The 20,499-nt window shown below is 42.2% G+C and overlaps 1 protein-coding gene across 3 annotated transcripts in view; it reads right to left on the bottom strand.

The window, feature by feature from the left end:
• Nucleotides 1-15,423, bottom strand: part of LPGAT1 (lysophosphatidylglycerol acyltransferase 1) — a 67,167-nt gene extending 51,744 nt beyond the window's left edge. The window contains exons 1-3 of one of the 3 annotated variants that reach the window (XM_056357349.1): nt 15,277-15,423; nt 14,785-14,934; nt 14,122-14,389 (exon numbers count right to left, since the gene is read on the bottom strand). In XM_056357349.1, coding sequence (XP_056213324.1) covers nt 14,122-14,359 — 238 coding nt within the window. In that variant the 5' untranslated portion in view covers nt 14,360-14,389; nt 14,785-14,934; nt 15,277-15,423. The other 2 variants (XM_056357350.1, XM_056357351.1) reach the window with 2 other exon arrangements.
• Nucleotides 15,424-20,499: the final 5,076 nt, after the last annotated feature.

The raw sequence follows: 20,499 nt of genomic DNA, 5'->3' as shown, positions 1-20,499 counted from the left end.
GAATTCTCTGAAGTGCCTTGAGGTTTATCACATATAGGAACCAGAAAACTGTAATAGGGCTGGAAGTGAGCAAACGTTACTTTCTCTTTAAACAAAACTTGCCTAAAACTCCAAATAAGAGTTTGCATTCATCTCTCCCTACATACCACACCTAATTAAATAGCATGGTGAAAAAGCTTGATAAGCCCCCGAGCATTCAAATACTTCACTCTAGAACTATAGCACCCGGATAGGGCACAGGCAAGGGTTACAGCCAGGAGGGTACATATCAAGAAAAGCTGCCAGAGTGACTACAGGTAAGAACTAAGACTATAATTTTCAGAAGATGTGCTAGGTTAAAAAACCCCAATGTAATTACACTACCGAGCAAGGCAACCATTTTCCCAGTGTTCAAATCCAGCTAAGCTCAGAAATATATGATTTTTGCATTTTTCCTTTAAATAAGTTGTATTGATTCAAAAAAAATACCAGATCTTCACCAATGTTTCCTCCTAACAGAAGCAAACTGCATGACTTCAATCACTGGCTAAAGGTTCAAGTCAAGAAAACCAGCACCACTATTACTGGAAATCAAGATTCTAAATATGATAAGACCACCCCTATATCCCAACTCTGGTCACTACCTTCTGCTTACCTAAATCAAGGTCAGTTACCTCTTCACATTTTTTTAGGTTTGGCCCAAGTTACTGCAAAATTCTGTTGATGCTGTCTTGTTATACTGACATTTTTCAGTCCAGCTCATGATACGGTAGAAATGATCACCATGTAAAAGTAGTGCCACGTGTATTTGAAAAACTTTACTTTTAGATGATCTCTGTTAAATGGTCTACATGGGAAAGGCAAAAGGCCATTCTGTGCAATTATTTACCATGTCCCTAGAGTGACCTTTGAACTGAGCAGCTTGTCTGTGCTTAAGGATACCGATCATTTAAACCTCTTCAACTCAGGCAACTCTGGACCAAAAAACCAGAGCTCCTGAGTGCCTGAATGATCATATGAACAGAAATATGTATTCAAACAGTGTATTTTGATACTACAGAAGTAGCATAACCTAAAAATCAATATCCTCAAGCAATAAAACTGGCTACTAATTAAACAGCTGCAGCATTATTCTCTTCCCCCAACACCTCTGCACCATCTTCCAGCTCCAATGGGTTAGCACTGCCATATACCACAAAACAGAACCAAATCATTGGCCATTTTCAAGTTGCAGTGTCCAGGGGAAAACTTAAAAATGAAAGGCATGCAGGCACGCAAAGAATCACAAAATAACTGGATACAGATGCAAGGAAGCAGAAGGACAAACCTTTCAAAAGAAGCCTTAAATGTTTGCACTGTTAGGTTTCAAGGACTTTATTAAATTTCTCACCCATGCTACATACAACAGTCTTCAGGATAAAGAAGTTACACCATGAACAAGAACTGTAAAACATTTCCCTTGGACTTCTAGATACTACGTTCATTATTTTTTCTTTTTTTTTTTTTTTTCAAACGATGGATTTTATAAAGGCCTGGGGGAAAATGATGTTCAGTTACCATAAATTTAATGAAAATAATTTAAACATAAAAAAATAAGAAGCTAATTATGCAGATTAACAGAAAATTTCTCTATTCAGTTTTATGTTTCTGTTTATGCTAGTCCCATTATTAAAATAAGAGGCCACAGTAACTTTGTATCTTGGTTTTGGCCGGGATTGAGTTAATTTTCTTCCTAATAGCTGGTACAGTGCTGTGGTTTTGGATTTAGTATAGAGTAATGTTGATAACACACTGATGTTTTGAGCTGTTGCTAAGTAGTGCTTACTCTAAAATCAAGGACTTTTCAATTTCGCATGCTCTGCCAACAAGGCAGTGCACAAGAAGCTGGGAAGGAGCAGAGCCAGGAAAGCTGCCCAGAAGTAGCCAAAGGGATATTCCATACCACAGAATGTCATGCTCAGTATATAAACTGGAGGGAGTTGGCCAGAAGGCACTGATCGCTGCTTGGGGACTGACGGGACATCAGTCAGCAAGCAGTGAGCAGTTGTATTGCGCATCACTTGCCTTGCTTTGGTTTTACTTTTCTCTCCGTTTTTGTTGTCTCCCTTTTCATTACAATTATTATAGTATTATTATTACAATATTTTCTTTTATTTCAATTATTAAACTGTTCTTTTCTCCACCCATGAGTTTTACCTTTTTTCTGATTCTCCTCCCTATCCCACCAGGCCCAGGGGGGTGGAAGCAAGCAGCTGCATGGTCCTCAGTTGCAAGCTGGGGTTAAACCACAACAGTTTGAAAAGCATGCTGGAAAGCGTATGGTAATAATTCTAGCCAGGAACTTAAGATAGTACTTTTGCTGGTATGACACAACAAATGATTCAAGCCAAAGTATCTTACCACATTTAAATCTGCCCCAGGTTATCCTACACCGATTCAGCAACTCGTTAAGAACTGTGTGGCCACATTTCAGGTTGCCATTAAGAAGTCCATCACCACAAAAATCAGAAACAACACCTTGACGGCACTCTCAGGCTGTCACAAATGAGGTCATCAGCAGAAAAAACCAGCCTCTCTCATTCTGATGTACCTCAAAGTAGCAGCAGAAAGTTTACCGTTCCTAATTTTAAAAAGTGTAGCACCCTGGCATCTGTTACTATTACAAAACAAATAATCCTCTTATACCTGCTGACAACTGCAAAAAATACCTTGGATTTGTGGCTGATAGTCTTACTGGGAGTTTTAGTAGTACTTTTTACTGACATAAAATGGTTGGGCTCAATACAAACAAATTTATCCAAACATTCTGAATGGCTGGCTCCAATATCTACCTTTCATCCTCAGCACACAGACTAACATTCAATGCAACTGTCAATGAAATAACCAGGTGCCAGTTCTGAAATACGCTGCTGCAGTGACAGTAATTGAGGATCCTCTTCCTCTCTCTCTTCTTCCTCCTCAAATTAAAAGAAAAAAATCCACATGTTGATCGAAGAGTTTTTCTATATGGTGGGAACAAATGATAAAAATTACAGTAGAGAAATGCTGGGGGAACAAAAAAAAAAAAGAAAAATAGCAGACAGAGTACTTAATTAAAGTGAGTACTTCACCGCAGAGCAGTGTTTCTGGAGAGCACCCATAAAGGGGTAGAACAACAGACTTGTTGAAGAGACTGTGGAAACAGACTTATCTATTTCAAATACTGCAAGTGTGCCACAAATGCAAGAAGATATTACAAATCTCAACATTCCACTTTACAATTAAATGAGTAATGTGAATACTCCTAAGTCTGTGGGTAGCAATAGGCACTGTAAGCACTTTACATGCAACTTGTCATGATCTGTGGCTACAAGTGCCTTGGCTTACTCATGAAGCACTTGCCGGAAGTGTTACAGATTGCTCTTTCCTCAGACAAAAAGAAAACTAGGCAAAAATAAATTTATTCAGGCTACAAAAGTCCAGCAGTCCCACAAAGTAACAGCTTTGGTCAATACACGTCAATCACTGAATACTGCCTATCCAACTAAACCCTTCATACTTTGCACAAAGAAACCCTGCCTCAAAGCAAATCTAGTGAATGACTAGACACTCAGATTTACCACATTGTTTTTGCAAAGTATCAGGAAAGGGTGGTAATGGGACTGAAAAAGGAAGAAGCAGGCCACCTGCTACAGTTCTTCACCACAGCGGCCACCCAAATAACCCTTGGCCCTTCTACAGTGACACATGGCAACATCACTCATGGTTACATGAATTCAGTTCTGCATTTTAGCTTTAAAAGTTTAGTAGGTTATTAAAACATTCTCAAAGAATGTAAGCAATAAAGGGGGGAATAATAAATGCATGCTTTATTATTTTCTCCCTCTGAAATAGATTAAGGACAAAAGTGCTTCTCCAGCCTGTAAAAATCTTGTCAAGCTCCAGAAGCCCAACATAGGCATCAAAGTATCTTTAAACACATCTAAGATAAGAGAATTACCTGCGCAATGGCCTTGCTGATGTCACATTCCCTTCCTACATTACTAGGTTATAAGACTGAAGTATTAGGTGTGATGATACAAACAGAAGAGTCTCAAATACAAAAAAATACTCATCTGTTTGTTTTCATGTAAACCACTAAATGCAAGAGGCTTAACAGACACTTACACTAACTGTACCTGCATCTGAAAGCATTTTTACAAATGTAAACTGAACTTCAGAGGTCTTTCATGTTACATTAGTGTCTACACAGGCTATGGTTATATTTATTTCCAAGTAAAGCTGTTGCTAGGAGGAACAGCAACTGAATTTTATGCCAGTAACAAGCACAGGCAATAAAAACGGATATGAAAGAAGAATGCATTTGGAAAGGAAACTGGCAGATACCAGAGTTGGAGGCTTGCCAGGCCATCTATATCTATTTATGCATATCAAGACAGAGCAGGTTCAGGTACAAAAATCTAGAGGCCACATTTCTAATGTAATGCCTTCACACCTGCTACATGGTGGTACAGAACCCTTCCTGACATATTCTCATGCTGCTTACCATCCATACCATTGCTCTCTTCTAGGTCTCCTGAAATATACTGAAACACACCTTGAGCCTCATGTTTCTATATCTCCCTGGGTCAGATTCATAGCTGACTTTTTCTCTGCCCTGCTTACAGTAATCTGGGCATCACTGCTCTTTCTCAAGAGTTTCAGTCAGGTTAATGTCCTTCCAGTGCTCATTTTAGGAGGCTACACCAGCTCTTGTTTTTTTACATAGAGTAGAAAGTCTTAAAAACACAGTACTTTAAGCTCTTTTACTACCTTATCCTTTTTCCCAATATTAAGACCAAACAGTTATCTATATATGCCTTTTGGATCTAAAAGGCTATGATAAGCAAGGTGAACTAAACATCATCTAAAGGACAAGATTCTGCTTCATACACTGCCTGCCACTGCCACATTAACATGTTGCTCTAGAAGCAGCAGAGCAAAAAAAAAAATGGTTTCCCAAAAACTTGTTGTCTAACCTCCTTCTCCTCGACAGGCAGGACAAGGTACGTCGACACTGTGGCAAACCCAAAACCATTGATGCACTGGCTGGACCTGCAGCAGATGTCAACAAGACATACAATGGCCAAACCTGCCTGCGCTACCCTCAGCTGAGGCACTAACTTGGGTCTCTCTCTCCTCCACTCAGCTGCCAATTTTCACAAAACTCATGAGGAGACCATTATGTCTCAAATCTGAACCATCTGGTCAATCGCAGACAGATTTGCAGGGAAACAAGTCAGAAGTGTGGGAGGGGTGAGAGAAAGAATAGCTGTTAAACAAGTAGCTTAATCCCATCAGGAAACCATGCTTAAAACACTGTCACATTTATCTACATAGTTAATAAAATACCAAAGTCACCAAATTACATTAACATGGTGTTCAATGGCCCACCCTAAAAACACCACACTAAAACATAACTGATTCTTACTTTTAAGAATATGTATTTTTCAGTCAATTCCGTGCCCCCTGCCCTCCTTTCTGGCAAGCAACCACAGACACTACAGACTTCCACAGAAACTGCACAAGCTCGTAACTTTGGGATGATAGAAAACAAATCAAACTAAATTTAAAAGCCTCTGACAAAATCCTCCTTTTTGCCACCAAAAAAAACACATCCACAAGCACTCATGTCATTGTCCTAACGATTCAACTTTCCAGAACCCACGTCCTCCCAAACAGCAGCAGTGCTGGCCCTTGGTCCTAGAACACCACTTCTATTTTTAGTTCTACATAAGCAAGAAGCAGTAATAAAGCTATTAATCTTTCCTTTCCCCTTTACTTAAATTACAAAACCGAGGTGAACCTCTAAGCTAGTTTAAACTATTAAGACACCTTAAACAGGGACAACTCCTTGCCTTTTAGAACTATAACATTTAAACAAGAAGTTTTCAGATTATGTTGTATGACTCAAAAGAAGTAACACTATTAGCACTATCCTGTAAAGTAAATATTTGTGAAAAGACACAATGGAAGTATTTAAGAAAAAACGAACAAACAAAAACTCCAGGCACTGCTGTCTTATTAAATCTTAAATTTTCTACCTTCCAATGACAATAAAACTCCCCTTTCTTTACACAGAGGCAGGAAGATTGCATCTCTTCAACTCTGTTCTGCCCAGGAAACAGAATCACTGAGTTGTCTAATTCAGTTCTGATTCAAGTTCGACTGTGAATGAAATTGTTCTAATTTGATTTTGACTTGAACTAATGAAGCTGCTGACCCTCTTAGAGCCCCTTCTTAATTCTTCTAGAGCTTTAAAACAATGGAGACAAAACCAGCAAACTGGCATCGAACCATGGGTATTTTTTAGCATTATTGTCCTTCCTGTTCTTTACATATTTTGTAACAGAAGGTACAGATGTGGACTGAACCACAACTTTCCCTAAGCTCTCCACCACCATACTAATCTCTTTCCTAAACTGCTACTTTACTTAAATGTTTATTTCTTTGGACTGTTCACCACTCAACAACTTCTCCATTTTGTTGGCTATTCATAGAGCTTACGGACTTCTGAAGTTCTTTACAATTGTCTCCGTAGCTGACAAACTCAAATAGTACGCGTACAAAACTTCAGAGGAACCCCACTGCTAAGCTTTCACCAAAATGAACACTGGCTTCCTAACCCTTTACCAACTGGTTTTCAGTTTATGATAACCCTTTGTTCTCACTCTATGCTTATCTTTCTTCTCTAAAGGAACTTCGCAGAAGGCATTTTTTCAGTCTAACCAACACTAACCAATTAACAAAATAATAAGAAAAGGTGAAGAAGTCTATCCAGTGACGTTTTATTCATATACTAAAGCCCTATAGTGCACAGGAGTTGGGGTCCTATCCTGCTCTCTTGAATTGGGGCCATAAATAGTAGTTCAAAAAATACATTAAAGCTGGTACTGTGACCAAAAGATGCAGTTCCTTCCTCTTTCCCTTTGCTATCTGTACCCACCTTCTTCCATCACACCTGCAAAACGAACTGGGTTAGGGACAGTGTTTTGTGAGTCACCCACGAAAAAAAGGGGGTGGGTAGTTTCAGTGTGGATCAGGGCTGTGATCCAGACCACCACACAATCATTAAAATATGTGGCCAATAGAACTCAAGCAGCAGTAGAAGGACGAATCTGAAAGGCGGGGACTGGCTTTCTTCAGTGGTACTTCCTGCTTAAAATGCTTGTGAGAGGAGGAAACAAAAACACCCACAAACAAACACAAAAAACCAACAGCCTTATACACAGAGTCCCTCAGTGGTATCACGGAACATTTCTAGGGATGCAAACATATTAGCCTTATTTGTTTCTGTAACTGCATATACAAACGGGTGGACTATCATCTCAACTGTGTCAACTGCAACAGCAGCACAATTACATGCCTATGCAACCACGCATTTGACATGTCATCTTAAGCATTAGAGTTTATATTCCACTGTAATAAACGCGAGCAGATTACATATCTTGGAGCTGTATGCTGGCTCAGTTCACACTGGAAAGTTACACCACTAAGCTTATATTCCATAAAGGATTTAGTAACTACCCTGTCTAATTAAGGTTGCACAACTCTTCCATTTTTAAGATCCTGTTTTCAGCAGCGTAAAACCTTGCCAAACTAACCTTTGGCAAGACTTCTCTGTCCCTCTCATACACCTGACAGAGAAAGGGGAAGCGATACATTCTGTTCATCTGTTTGAGTTTCATTCTTGAAAAGGTACAGAACAAAATGACAGAGAAAACAGGGTATATCCACACTTACCCATTTTTTTTCCTCCAGTTTTCTTGCAAAGGCCTAGAATTTCTATGCTTTAGAACAGTTACATTAAAGGAGAATGAGAAATTGTATCTCTGACATGTTTCAATACAGATGCAATCATGGTGTCGAAGTGGAAAAAAAATTTCTCCTTTGTACACTCTGCAAAGAATCTGTGGACAAATAATTTAAGTCCCTAAGATTTTGCTTCTCCAATCAGAGCTGGGAAAAGCTTTCCTGTAATTATTTCACATGGTTGCTAAAAGCCTACCATCAAGAAAAAGAACAGAAAAGGTACAGAGAACAGAGACAGATCTCTCAGGTATTCCGAGTTACATCCTCTCAGACACTCAACCAGTAATGAAGGGAGAAATAAGATGACTAGCATGAATAAATACACTAAAAACAAAGGCCCAGAACCAGGAAGGATGAAAACACATCCTAAAAATAGTAGACTCAGCCATAAGCAGGAATAGAACCCCGAATTCCTGAAACTTTGTCTTCCTTTGGCTGTTAGCACATAAGCTAATTCAGAAGCATCCCATAGCCATTCCTGGACTTAGAGGTAAATAACCATACCTTTCTGTACAGGTATTCCTCGATAATTTCACCTTTACTATCCTTAGGCAGATGTGACAGATTTGGTACACTTGCAATAGTTCTTGTATTATCCAGAGTTGGTGAAGCAGGAGAAGAGACTAATCCACTAAAAATCCCCACCTTAAGTAGCAACAAACAACAAAAGTATCAATAGCAAAAACACAATAGCATGTGCTTTTTACTCTAAGTTTTGTGCCAGAAGGCAGTAGCTTTATAAAAATAAAATTCAGAGAGCATTTCAATACCCAGTCTTTTGCAATGATCCTTTATAGTTAAATGATACAATAGGAAACTGAAATATAAACTTTATTGCTTTTGACAAATTGCTGACACTAGATGAACTATAAAGAAATACGGTAAAGCCTGTAACTCCTGTGCCAAAAAGAAGAGATGGGGAATTTCCTGGTGTGATTTTATGTATTATTAAAACAGGACAAGGGTCACTGTATAGCATTCTTTACGGACAGACACATCACTTGCACAACCAAGTTGACAGCAAGTTCACTGTACCTCTTACACAAAAGCACAATGAGCCTTTGCTCTGAGGCCACAGTAAAAACAGCTACAATGTCCCCAACTCGTTCAACTCTCACCTTTTCTTACCAAGAGAGCTCACAAATTACACACAAACGTCCTCTCACAAACAGCAAAATAAATTCAAAGATCCCTTCTTGATCTCAGCATAACCTACACATAAATCATACATATCAGAGAAAGCTGCATTTAATTCATGGATTACCTAGAAAGTCAACACCTAACCTTAGCATAAATGAAAAATTTCTGTGAGGCATGTTGCTATCCAAATCTACTGAGTCACATCAGGTATTTTTGCACATTCAAAGAATACAAGAAAAACTTTGTTTCTCCATTCCATACACTGCCTGACTCCCCAAACATGAGTTGTTTCCCTCATGCCCCTCCCTGCCCGGTTCCCAGAGTAGCGACCGATCCCAAAACAGAATACTGCCAGTTCAAAATCACACCATAAGAACAGAGGAGGGTAGAAAACAATGGCAGGGTTACAGGCATAGATAGATCTCCTGAAATAACACCTCCTGCCTTATTTGGAGCAAAAAATTTACTTAATCTCATCTGCTGTTCTCCAGCTTCTGCTGCACTTCCTGCCCAGAGAGGGGCTGACTTGTCATGAGAAGCAGCACAGACCGCACACGCTGTCTGCACTGAGGAAATGTTGTCACAGCAACTCCACCTGTATCTTTCACAGTTCTGAAAGACAAAAATACTCACATTCTTAGAAGATCAGAGGAGTTGAGGCTGTTGAACTGATGAAATGGAAACTAGGAAGATTTCGAATTACAGCGGGGCGGGGGGGGGGGGGGGGGGCGCGAAGTATGACAGCTGAAAAGTATTATAGAGTGGTCACTACTTAATCATACGTAGAAACCAGCCAATAAACTTTAAATCACTTGAGGGGAGAGGAGAGGGACACAACTAAAAATCCAAATCAGAATTTTACTCTGCTTGACTGAATAACAAAGGAGAAAAGGGAAATTCTCCTTACTTGACAAAACTTGACAATCCTTACATTCTTTAAATGCCACCTTCCCAGCCAACAGAGAACAGTAACAGGCAATAGAACAGGATGAGTTCACCTTTTATTAAGTACTGCATCATACCAGTAAGCATACTCACACCACTAAGACTTTTTTGTGTGTCATAACAGAGGTGTATTACTCTTCCTTTCATCAGCCCGCAGCCCACCAACCTGTCCAACAGTATTTCAAGACTATGTGTGTCGGCAAGAGGCTGTAACAAGGTTTTGTCAAGTTGTAGTCTTCAGTGCCGGACTATGAAATACTCAGAAGCACAGCTCTCAAGGAAAACCCTTCCCAAGATGCCTACAACCCTGCTAACCACATGCAGCACCCCTCTCCCCTCATGCTCTGACAGGCAGAGGAGCGCAGACGGTTGCTACAGTCAAGGACTGCATTGCCAACAGATTACTCTGCTGTCCTAGAGACTTCTAATTGCAATACCGCAATAACACTATCACAGGCTAATGCTAACTTCTGCATTTAGACAGCAGGAGACTACAAAACAGTAAGCGTATTTAAGCAAAGCAAGCTTTTCTCTAGCAGTCCTATTTTTAGTGATTTGATTAGATACAGGGATATTAAACTTTAGTCTGCAATAGTTAGTTGCCCAAAGTTGTTCAGATCTAAAAGACGGTCATTTTAATAACTAGTTTTTTAGGCGAGTAGGAGGTCATCAGAAATACACAACCACAGATATGCTCCATCTCTCTCCCATTACACCTACTGCACTATTTAGTGGCTTCTGGTATACTTGTATATTAAATGACAAACTGTGGTATGGGGGGGGGGGGGGGGGGGGGGGGGAGGTACTTGCCAACAAAGGATCAAGCACTCTCAAGTTTGCTTTTTTTAGAATGTATCTTCCAAAAAATGCAGGAAAATATTTAAAAGTATTATTCAAAGGTGCCTTTCACATCACACCAATATGCAGATTCTGAGTGTCATAACCAAACGGCTCCTACAAGAGCAATACGATTATACAAAAAGCCTTAAAAAAAGAAAAAGGCTTAGAAGTTATCACGCCTTTCTGAAAGCATATAAAAATAACATTGCTAGGCTATCTGAACATTGTTCATAAAAAGACAGTTTTCCTTTTCAAAAGAACAACATTGATATTTATCGTACTCTGCCCTTTAAAAAAACATCAAAGGCAACTAATTATCCCCAAGTTCTCTCATACTTGCATCTTAAGAAGGAGAAGATTAGGGAAAGGAGAGCGACCTTTACAATTTCTCTTCCCATTCCTTCCTTTATTTTGCTTGTCCAGTTATATACTATCTCTTTACATAACATCAAGTGCATCTGCAAGCAGAAACACCCACGTTTATCAAAAAGCACAGATTAAAGCAGCCAATACAGACACAGATCATGTAATTTCTGTAACAAATCCTCTAGGATCCTAGCACAAAAACACAGGTTTATGCAGGGGCAGGGAGGAGAAGGGCAGACCTAGCTCATGAGTCTTCCTCAGCTCTTCCAGCTTTATTCAATACACAACAGCAACAAAGCCCAGAAGGAAAAACTAGCACTCACCATATTTTCTTCATTTGGTGTTGAGCTCTATCCTACACATTACATACAAACTTACAGGAGAGAAAAAAAGTTTGCCCTGAATGTACTTTGCAGGCTGAGTTTAAGTCCCTTATTACAAACAGTTTATGTCGCCTCTTACCCAACTGATGACCCAAGCTCGAAAGAAGAAAAGTAAATAAATTAAAAAACTGAAACACACCTTGAACACAACTGAAGCAGCACACTACCTCCAATTAAGAGACAAGTAAACTTATTTAGCTGCTTACCCTCTCAATCGAGAGGAAAAACAAAAAAAAAACCACCAACCAAACAACTCATCAAGTGCTCTGCTAGTCAAAGGGAAAGAAGAATCCTTAGTCTCTCAATGAACCTATACATATCTGCTACTTTTGCAAAAATGGAACATATTGAAGCCTATCTTTGACTTAGTATTTGGAATTGAGAACAGAAGAATTCTGGAGCAATGTCTCCTTCAGATGCACTACTGAAAGTCTTACACACCAATAAAGTAGTATTTCAGTTCTGAATTAGTTATGTCGTAATCCATAAAAACAGTGGACCTAGCAACAGTCTTTTATAAGTGTATCAATCTGAAAACAGGCACGTAAATGACTATCTGTTGAAGCCAGAAAGATACACTTTCCAGGTTTGTTCTGCATACAGTGGTGAGGACTGATGAGGGTAAAGAAAGAATGAACAAAGAAATAAACTAGTCTTGCCATTTTGTACCTTCAGTATAAAACAGTTAATGCCTTCATACCAAATTAAATATATTTAAACTGAGACTTTGTACAAGCATTTGCTTAAAATCCTCCCCAAAAGCCATGCTTTACAGTGAAAAAGTGAAAAGGGCCTCCTTACCCAAACACCATCCCAGAACAAACTTCTGTGTAGCTGTTTGTAAATGATACTTCAAATAAACATACTAAGACATTTCAAGACTGTAAAACAAATTATTTCAAATTGTCAAGATACATCAACACCACCAATCAACAGATGCTTCAGGAAGACTCTAGGATATGCAGATCATGCTAAGACCACTTTCCAAGCAATAGGCAAAAGAAACCACACAGTTCTGCAGTCAGCAGTAAAACTATCCCAAGGGAGCTGCTTTCAAAAATTGACAACCATGTTGTCACGGGACAATGGCTTGAATTTTAACTAGCACGTTCGATATACACATCGAATCCCCAGGGTCATATGCTGTATGACTTTAACATTACCATTATGCCCATAAACTTTCCCATTTCCAATTAACAATACACACGACACCTTGAAAGGCAATCCTTCCTTCTAGAAGGCCTTTGTGCTTTAAAGCACAAAGCAGACTTTTAAAAATATACCTGCCACTGCAAATACTATGTGGACTTCTTTTAATGAGCAAATACAAACATATAAAAAGATTTTTGAAACAGCGTATCTGGAAAAGCTTGAGCTGTACCAGGCAAGGCAGTTTTGAAGCAGTGCAATGTTGCGACAGTTCTAGCCCGACAGACCAGAATCTAGCTAGCTTGCTGCTGCCACCATCTCCTTAAGAAGAACTGGAAGCTCACCTAGTGTATCCACAGAAACTTTGTGCATCTCGGAAAGGCACACGACAGGGTACCAAAAGGCACATTATCAGAGGCTTCAGCTCTTGTAGCCTAACAAAAAGAGGGCTCCATCAGGGTCAACACTGACTTTCTGACTAATCAGGAGTCTGACCAGACTCCAGAGCTGTGAGCTGCCATTCCTTTTTTTCCTTGTTTACATGGACAAGACCTGCAGATGCAGCCTGGGCAGAAGAGAGGGAAAGAATTTTAGGAGGGCTGTTCATATTTTGCACTCAGTAGATTCATTTTCTTCCCTTTCCAAGGTCTAAGCACACACAAAGAATAGATGGCTGTTTTCTTGCACAAAGTGCAGCAGCCAGGATGAAAATCAGTGCGTTCGAGGACAAGACTAGAGCATTTCTTAATATTTCAGTTCAGTCCATCACCTTCAAGAGCCTATGAATACTAACAAGCAAAAATAAGTTCAATAACAGCTGCAAAGCAAGCATGCAGAGGAGAAAAACCCCTACAGATTCTGTCATTAGCTCTGTTAACAATAAACGAAGAGCCATACAGTCGAGAAACATTGCATATCGCTATTCGTACGAAAGAGGCTCCCTCTGCTTCCCTCTGTTCTGAAGCAGCAGAAGACAGTCGCTGTTGCAAGGAATAGAAGACCTACTCTTCTGACATGAGCTTTGTGTCAAACTCCTTAGCTTTGTGTCCTGATAGTTTTAAGCAGAGAAGATTTAGAGACGCACAGACTCAATAAAGAAAAGTTTGGCTCTATCAGCTACAGTACACACAGTACAAATCAACTCTCTTTTGAAGAGATGTACGTTTTTCATGTTAAACTAAAATAAAGCGATCAGGATACTTAGGAAAAAGCTATTTCTGATTATACTAAGACAAAATATCGATTGAGAAACTCTTACTTAACACATGATTAAGTTTTTACCTACGATTTAAAAACCTGTTTCAGTACACTCAGCACCCCGATTCAGAAATAACAACGCATCTCTGAAAGAAACCTGAAAAAAAGAACCACCCCACACATCCACTATACTTAGATATTCCCCTGCACATCCCCATACGAACACATCTGTGTTTTAACACTTAGTTACACCTTTACGTTTGTAGTTTTTAAATCAGTAAGACATCCTTACCTGTGTATCCTGCCCACCAGCCCCAGGAAGCCACCATAGCTAAAAGCCACTTAAATAATACTCCTTCGATATACCAGAAGCTTTCACTGTCCAACACTCGGAGAGGCTGCAGCATAATTAAATACAAGACGTAGGACGGAATAGCCACCAGGTTATTGGCGACCATAAAAGCGAACCTGAGGAGTGCCTTCAGGCAGGTATAGCCCACCCGCCGGGCCTGCTCTACAGTCACGGCCATTCTCTCCACAGCGGAGGGCGCGGGACCGTCCTGCGGGGAGAGGAGAGACAAGGCACAGGTAGCGCTCCCCGGGAGGGCGAGGCGGGGGCGCCCCGCGGACCCACCACCCGCCGCCGCCGTTAGTCACCGGGGAAGGAAGCGGCCCCCGCTCCAGGGGGCTCGGAGGCAGCGCCGCGACCCTCCGGCCGGCGCCACCTCCCCTCCGCTCCCCTCAGCGGGACGCCGGCCCGCCTGAGGGGGACACGCGCGCGACCCGAGCCGGCCTCCGTCTTCCCACGCCCACCCCCCCCCGCAAAAAAAAGGTCGCGGGGGATAGCGCGGCTGCCGGCGGCCTCGCCCCCTGCCCCGCAGCGGCTGACAGCAGCCGGGGCCCGGAGGCGGCGCTGAGGGGAGCGGGCGGCGGCGGGCCCGGCCGCGGGACTCACCTCCGGCAGGGCGGCGGAGCGGCAGCGGAAGCGGCGGCGGGGCTGGGGGAGCTGGGCCCGGCGGTAGAGACGGCAGTCCCGGCTGGCGGCGGCTCATGGACCCGGAGGTGGCTGGCCCGGCCGCAGCAGCGCTACTCGCCCTGCGGCTCCCTGCGGAGAGAGGGGGGCGGGCGGCGTGAGCGCGGGGGCCGGCGGGCGGGGAGGCGGGAGCGCCGGGCCGGGCGGGCAGGCGCAGACCGCGGGTTCACCTCGGTTCTCCCGCGCCGGCGGCCGGGCCGGGCCGGGCCGGGCCTGGCACCCCTTCCCTTCCCCTCCCCGCCCTGCCCCTTACCCTTCCCCTCCCTGCCCGCTCGGCTCGGCTGGGCACGGCGCTCCACGGGCGGGACCGAGCCGAGCCCCGGCCCCGCAAGGACAGGCGGGTGCCGCGGGCGGGGGGAGGACCCTGCACCTGTTGGGGGCGGGGGCCCGGCCCGGCCCGCGCAGGGTCCGTACCTCGGCACCGCCGCCGGCAGCGCGGGCCGCCCCGGGTTCATGCCGGCCGCTGGGGCCGCGCTCCCCGCCCCCGCCGGCTGCGTGTCCGCCGTGACCGCCCGCCCGCTCGCAGCCCAGAAGCGGGGCTGGCGCTGCAGCGAGCGCCGCCCCCCGCCGGAGAGCGCGGGCGGCTGCGCCCCCCGCCCCTCCCTCACACACACACACACACGCACACACGCCCGGCGGCGCGGAGCGGGCCCCGGCTGCCGGCCCCCGGGAGGGGAGCACCGCCGCGCCGGGCCGCCGTGCCCCCGCTCCCCCGAGGGGCAGGAGCGGCTCCTGTGGCCGCCCCAGAGCCCGGCCGGGCGGCAGCGTCCCCGCACGCCGCCGCGGCCACCCGCGGCCCTCGTCAGCGGTTTGGGTTAGGGCTGGGTCACCGGGGCAGGCGGAAGAGGGGACGCTGCCACAGGTCGCCACAGCACCGCCAGAAGGACCCTTCGGGCCCGGCCAGCAGCAACATGTTTTGTCTTGTCCCTGTAGTCAGAATTCCCTTCTGCATGCTTTTTATGGATCAGCTTCTCCTGCTGTTTTTCTTAAAGCATCCTCCCCTTGCAGCCACAGGCGTCACCTACTTCTTCTACACCATCTACAGCAGCACTTGACCCTGAAGCAGCCGAGGGGGGGAAGGCTTCCCAGCCCCCCCCCCCCCCCCCCCCAACCAACCTGTCCCCCTACACAGCCTCTCCAGGGTGAGGAATATTTGCCTTCTGTGTAACTGCATCATCCCTTGTGGCAATACGGGACTGCTGCTCCCCTGCCTTCACTGCACCCCCCAACTGGGCTGGAAAGCAGCACCAGACCTCCTTCAGCCCCCCGGGACCGACCAGGCTCCCCTTCCTCAACCTCCTTCAAGTACTGCAAGACCTATGTTGAGCAGAATGGCTTGTGCCAGCCACGTTAACTCTGTTTCTATTCCTTAAGAACCCAAACAGATGGAAAAAACACAACTACACCTTAAAAAGGAGACATGCTAGAAGGTTTTACAGAATTTTCAAATTAGAATTGGGTTTTATTTCAAATTGTAGACTGAGAAACATATCACTTTCACATACAAAACATACCATATGTAAAGCTAGTCCACTGTTTCCTAGACAATGAAGCTTCAGAGATGACAAAATTGAATCCCAACCTCCATTCCAGGAAGAAAACAAAGTTGCTATTGCAGATAAATTTAATTTGAGAATTTAAAACCACAAACAACTAAATAATGCCATCATGTTCTATTTCAGCAAAACAAAACTCCTGACCTTCTTGACAAAAAGGACACGCCTTGCATAAGTGTTTCCAAGTCTGGGCGTTCTGTCTACGTTATTTTTATTACTGGGTTAGATCTGACAGTTGTGCTCAGTAATCATTATGCAGTCATCTTGAGCTGTTCTGAAGTGTTACCAGCTTCTGTAAGATGGGGTGGTTGTGGGGGTTGGTTTGTTTTTTCCTTTTATATCTCATACAAACAACTCTGGGCATACACTTGAACTTATTCTCACCAAAATTATGCTTGAAAATCCTCAGATAGAGCAAGAAAAATTTCCAAGCCGTAATTAATGTTACATCTTAATTTTTACATCCCAACAGCAAAATAAAGCCTTGTTTATGTATTATTCCAAGATGAAAAACAATGACTTTTGAATCAAATTTGGTATTACTATACAATTTGGAATAACATTCTCTAATCTGATGCATCAAAATGAGGGACTGCACAAATTATGTTAGACAATCAATGAATTCGGCAATTTATATTGCAGAAAGGAATTGCACATGGGGAAGCTGGCGTACAAAGCATTCTTTGTCAGAGTGACTGCCTTAAAGCTTAGGAAGCTGTGGTTTAGCATTTTGCTGAATGAGCTAGTAGCAAAGACCCACCCCTATTCCTCATTTCCTGGCCTTCACATGGACAACCCAAGTCCTAGGAAGCGTGCACAATGAAATACCCGTCATGGATCTTGAGAAGCCTGCTGTCTGTCATCCAGTCTGAGCCTCTGAAGAATCCTTTCTAGTATAAAGTAAAATGTACATGTATATATTGAGCCATTACTGCAAACAAAAAGAAGAAAACTAAGCAGTAGGAATTTCTTTTTTTTCATTTGGTCAATAACTGTTAATGCTGAAGCTCAAAGTTTCAAAATTGTTTTTTCATTTTGATTTTTTTTAAAAAAAAAATCTGATTTCTGGAAGCAGTTCCTCATAATCCCTGAGTTTCGTGACCTTTCGTTGTATGTTGTTTGTCATTTTACTATTACAAACGCAAAAAAAGCAAACAATTAATATAAGCAACTCTCAACTTGTTGCCTTTGTAATGATTTCTCTAAAGTTTACATATTTTTGACTGGATACCCCCCATAACTGTGTCTTCTTAGCCTTGCAGAAATACTGACAGGGATGTTACTACTGATCATTGTAAAAATACAATTTAATGTGCTTATTAAGCAGTAGATACAGATTCTAATATTGGTAATACTAGGTGATTAACTGATGTCAAGGATCACTGGAGCAGATATTTAAATATTGGAGTTGTCTCCCACTCACTTCCAAAAAACCCCTATAGACCAAACAAACAGAAAAAATGTTAGACTCATGCCTGCCTGTAAGAAGGAAAAACACCTTATTACTGAGGTGGGGACGTTACACAGTAATAAACACACACATCTGTTACATTCAGTTACTTAAGTTACCCTAAACAGCATGTAGGTTACTGCAAGGGAGCTGCAATCTGGAAGATTCTTCATTCACACAGGCTGGATTTGATCACTGTATCTGGCTGTAAGATTCAAGTCAGGTTTTTGTCATAAGAGGCTTTTGAAGAAGATAATGTTTTTTGTCTCTGGGTACACTTCAAGAAGCGATTAGCCACTGTCATTCTCATATGATACCATTCAATGGCACATATTTGCATTCCAACTTTGCTGTAGCATTAGAGCTGCCTGCAAGCATAGCTGTAAGGAAGGAATGCATTGCAGATATTCAAGTAGTCCACAAGTCACAGAGGCATGGATAACCATAATGAAATTCAGGTTCAAAGCTGTAAACACCAAGCCAACCAAAAGACTTGTTTCTGGAGTTCAGAAACAGTAAGCTTTGGAACGCTTTTCAACCTCTGTCTGGGTCAAAGGTTGGGAAATGGAAAGCTGCTCATTTGTCCTAACCAGATTGAATCAGTTCTCCCTGCTTGCTTTCCTTGTTAGCAAACTGAAGTCACAGATGCCATATGGTCAGAGGAAAAAGGGGTTAGGAGGATGCACTTGTGTGCTGATGACACTAAAACCAAAATTGCCTTTAAAAATCATAAAGGCTTGTCATACAGAAAGCAAAGACAAGAAAATAGCCTGAGAAATCTCAGAAATTCCACACAGCAGAAAACAACTACTGTTTCCAACCTCTCAGAAGCAGCAACTTGCCACTTGAGAAATTGTATACCCTTTTATAAAAAAAACCCACCAAAACAATAGCATGACAGAAAAGATGAAAGTAGACAAAACTGCCATGAGGAACTACAAAGTTGGGAGCATGTGCAGAACAGACTGCTGTAAGATGCGTAACATGAAACAGGGCTTATACTCACGGGAGCATAAATCCAGAGAGAATCTCAAGTGAATTAAGTAGTTAGCATTAGATTTGGGGAAGAAAAGTTTAAAGAAGCACCAAGAATAACTTCACAACTATGTTTTCTGTAGGCTGCAATAAAGAAAGAAGGGAAAAGAACTGGTATGGGGAAAAAAAACCCCAAAAACCAAAATCACACACACACACAAAACCCAAAGGGAATAAATCATGTGCCCTTTGGGGAAAAAAAAAAAAAAAAGATTTAATTACATTTTTAACCTCCAGTTCTGAGCTGCTTTACAGAGTGTCAAATGCCCTTGTATGGAGTATTTTTGCATTGCTGTCTTCAGAAAGTTAAGTATTTCACTCATTTTCATAATGACAGTTAAACCTTCCAAAAATATTCTGTAACCGCAACTTCCATTACATCCTATGTATGAGAGGGAAAATCACCTCCATTCTCCAAGTAAATTCTTAAATTTAAAGGGCAGTATCAGTCACTCCATCTCTACCAGCTGTACCTCAAGAGGAACAGAGGAAACATGCTTCAAGTTCCTTGATCTTCAGTGGCAAGCTGTTCTAACGTCCTTTCTCTTACCCATCCAACAGTAGTCTTTTAGATACATCAGTTCCTTTTGAAGGGTCACATCCATTTATCACGCACAAAATGCAAAACCCAGGCCATTTTCCTTTTCTGATTTTTCTCTGGGAAGTAAATGATACCAGACTATTTGACCTTTCAGTCAAAGATGCTTTTATTTGCATCTTCATTCTTTTAAGGACACTTCAGGGTAATGTGAAGGAACCATTAAAATGGAAGTAAATAGTGGCATTGACTTGAACACTTGTGACCTTCCTGTATTTATGTAAAAAGGCTTTGACCTGACACAGGGCTCAGCCTTCTAACAAGCCCCCTTCCCTTGCCCCCCTCTCCAGATCCCACATGCAGTATCCCTCACAGACAAGTCAGCCTTGCCAGTTCCTACAGCTCTAGCATAAAGTTGTCATTTTTGCTCATTTTTTCTAATATTTTAAGTTCTTGGATGAGAGGCTAAGTTTTTTTCACATTAAAAATTTATAGGCCTCAGAGAAAATGTGTCACAGCTGTGACCAAAAATTTCAGGTTCATGATGAATGCATGCTTTTTCCTCACCCCTCTACTAGCTTGAGTTGACATCAGACTCAGAGTGTTAGTTCTAACAAGACTGCATGATACCAAGTTAAGGCCTTGAGTTGTTTTAGGGCCTTTTTTTTTTTTCTGGGGAGAAAGTAGCAAAGATTTCCTGGTTTTAAACAAACAATCTATATAAACACACAACCAAACAAACCAAAGAAACCAAGTTATTGCTAAGATAAGAGAGACTAAACAGATGGTATTTCTTCTGAGTAAATCAAAATAGCATTGAAGTAGCACTGCCACGTTGTTATGTTGCTGGACCCCAGATATGTTGTAGGCTGTTTTTTTACGTATCAGGAATCATTAAATATTATGCAAGTTGTATTGTTACATAGTTCTTTGAGTTAATATTTCATTCAAAAATTTTTGTAATTTTGGAATCTCTAAATGAGACTAAGTAAACATTTTATAACCAGGTATTACTGCCTTTGTAATTTTGCTCTAGGGAATTTTATATAGTTAAGACA

The sequence above is a fragment of the Falco biarmicus genome, chromosome 12 (genome assembly GCF_023638135.1).
Source record: "Falco biarmicus isolate bFalBia1 chromosome 12, bFalBia1.pri, whole genome shotgun sequence".
NCBI lineage: Eukaryota > Metazoa > Chordata > Aves > Falconiformes > Falconidae > Falco > Falco biarmicus.
The sequence above is the reverse complement of the archived record's forward strand: the minus strand, read 5'-3'. Positions and strand labels throughout refer to the sequence as shown.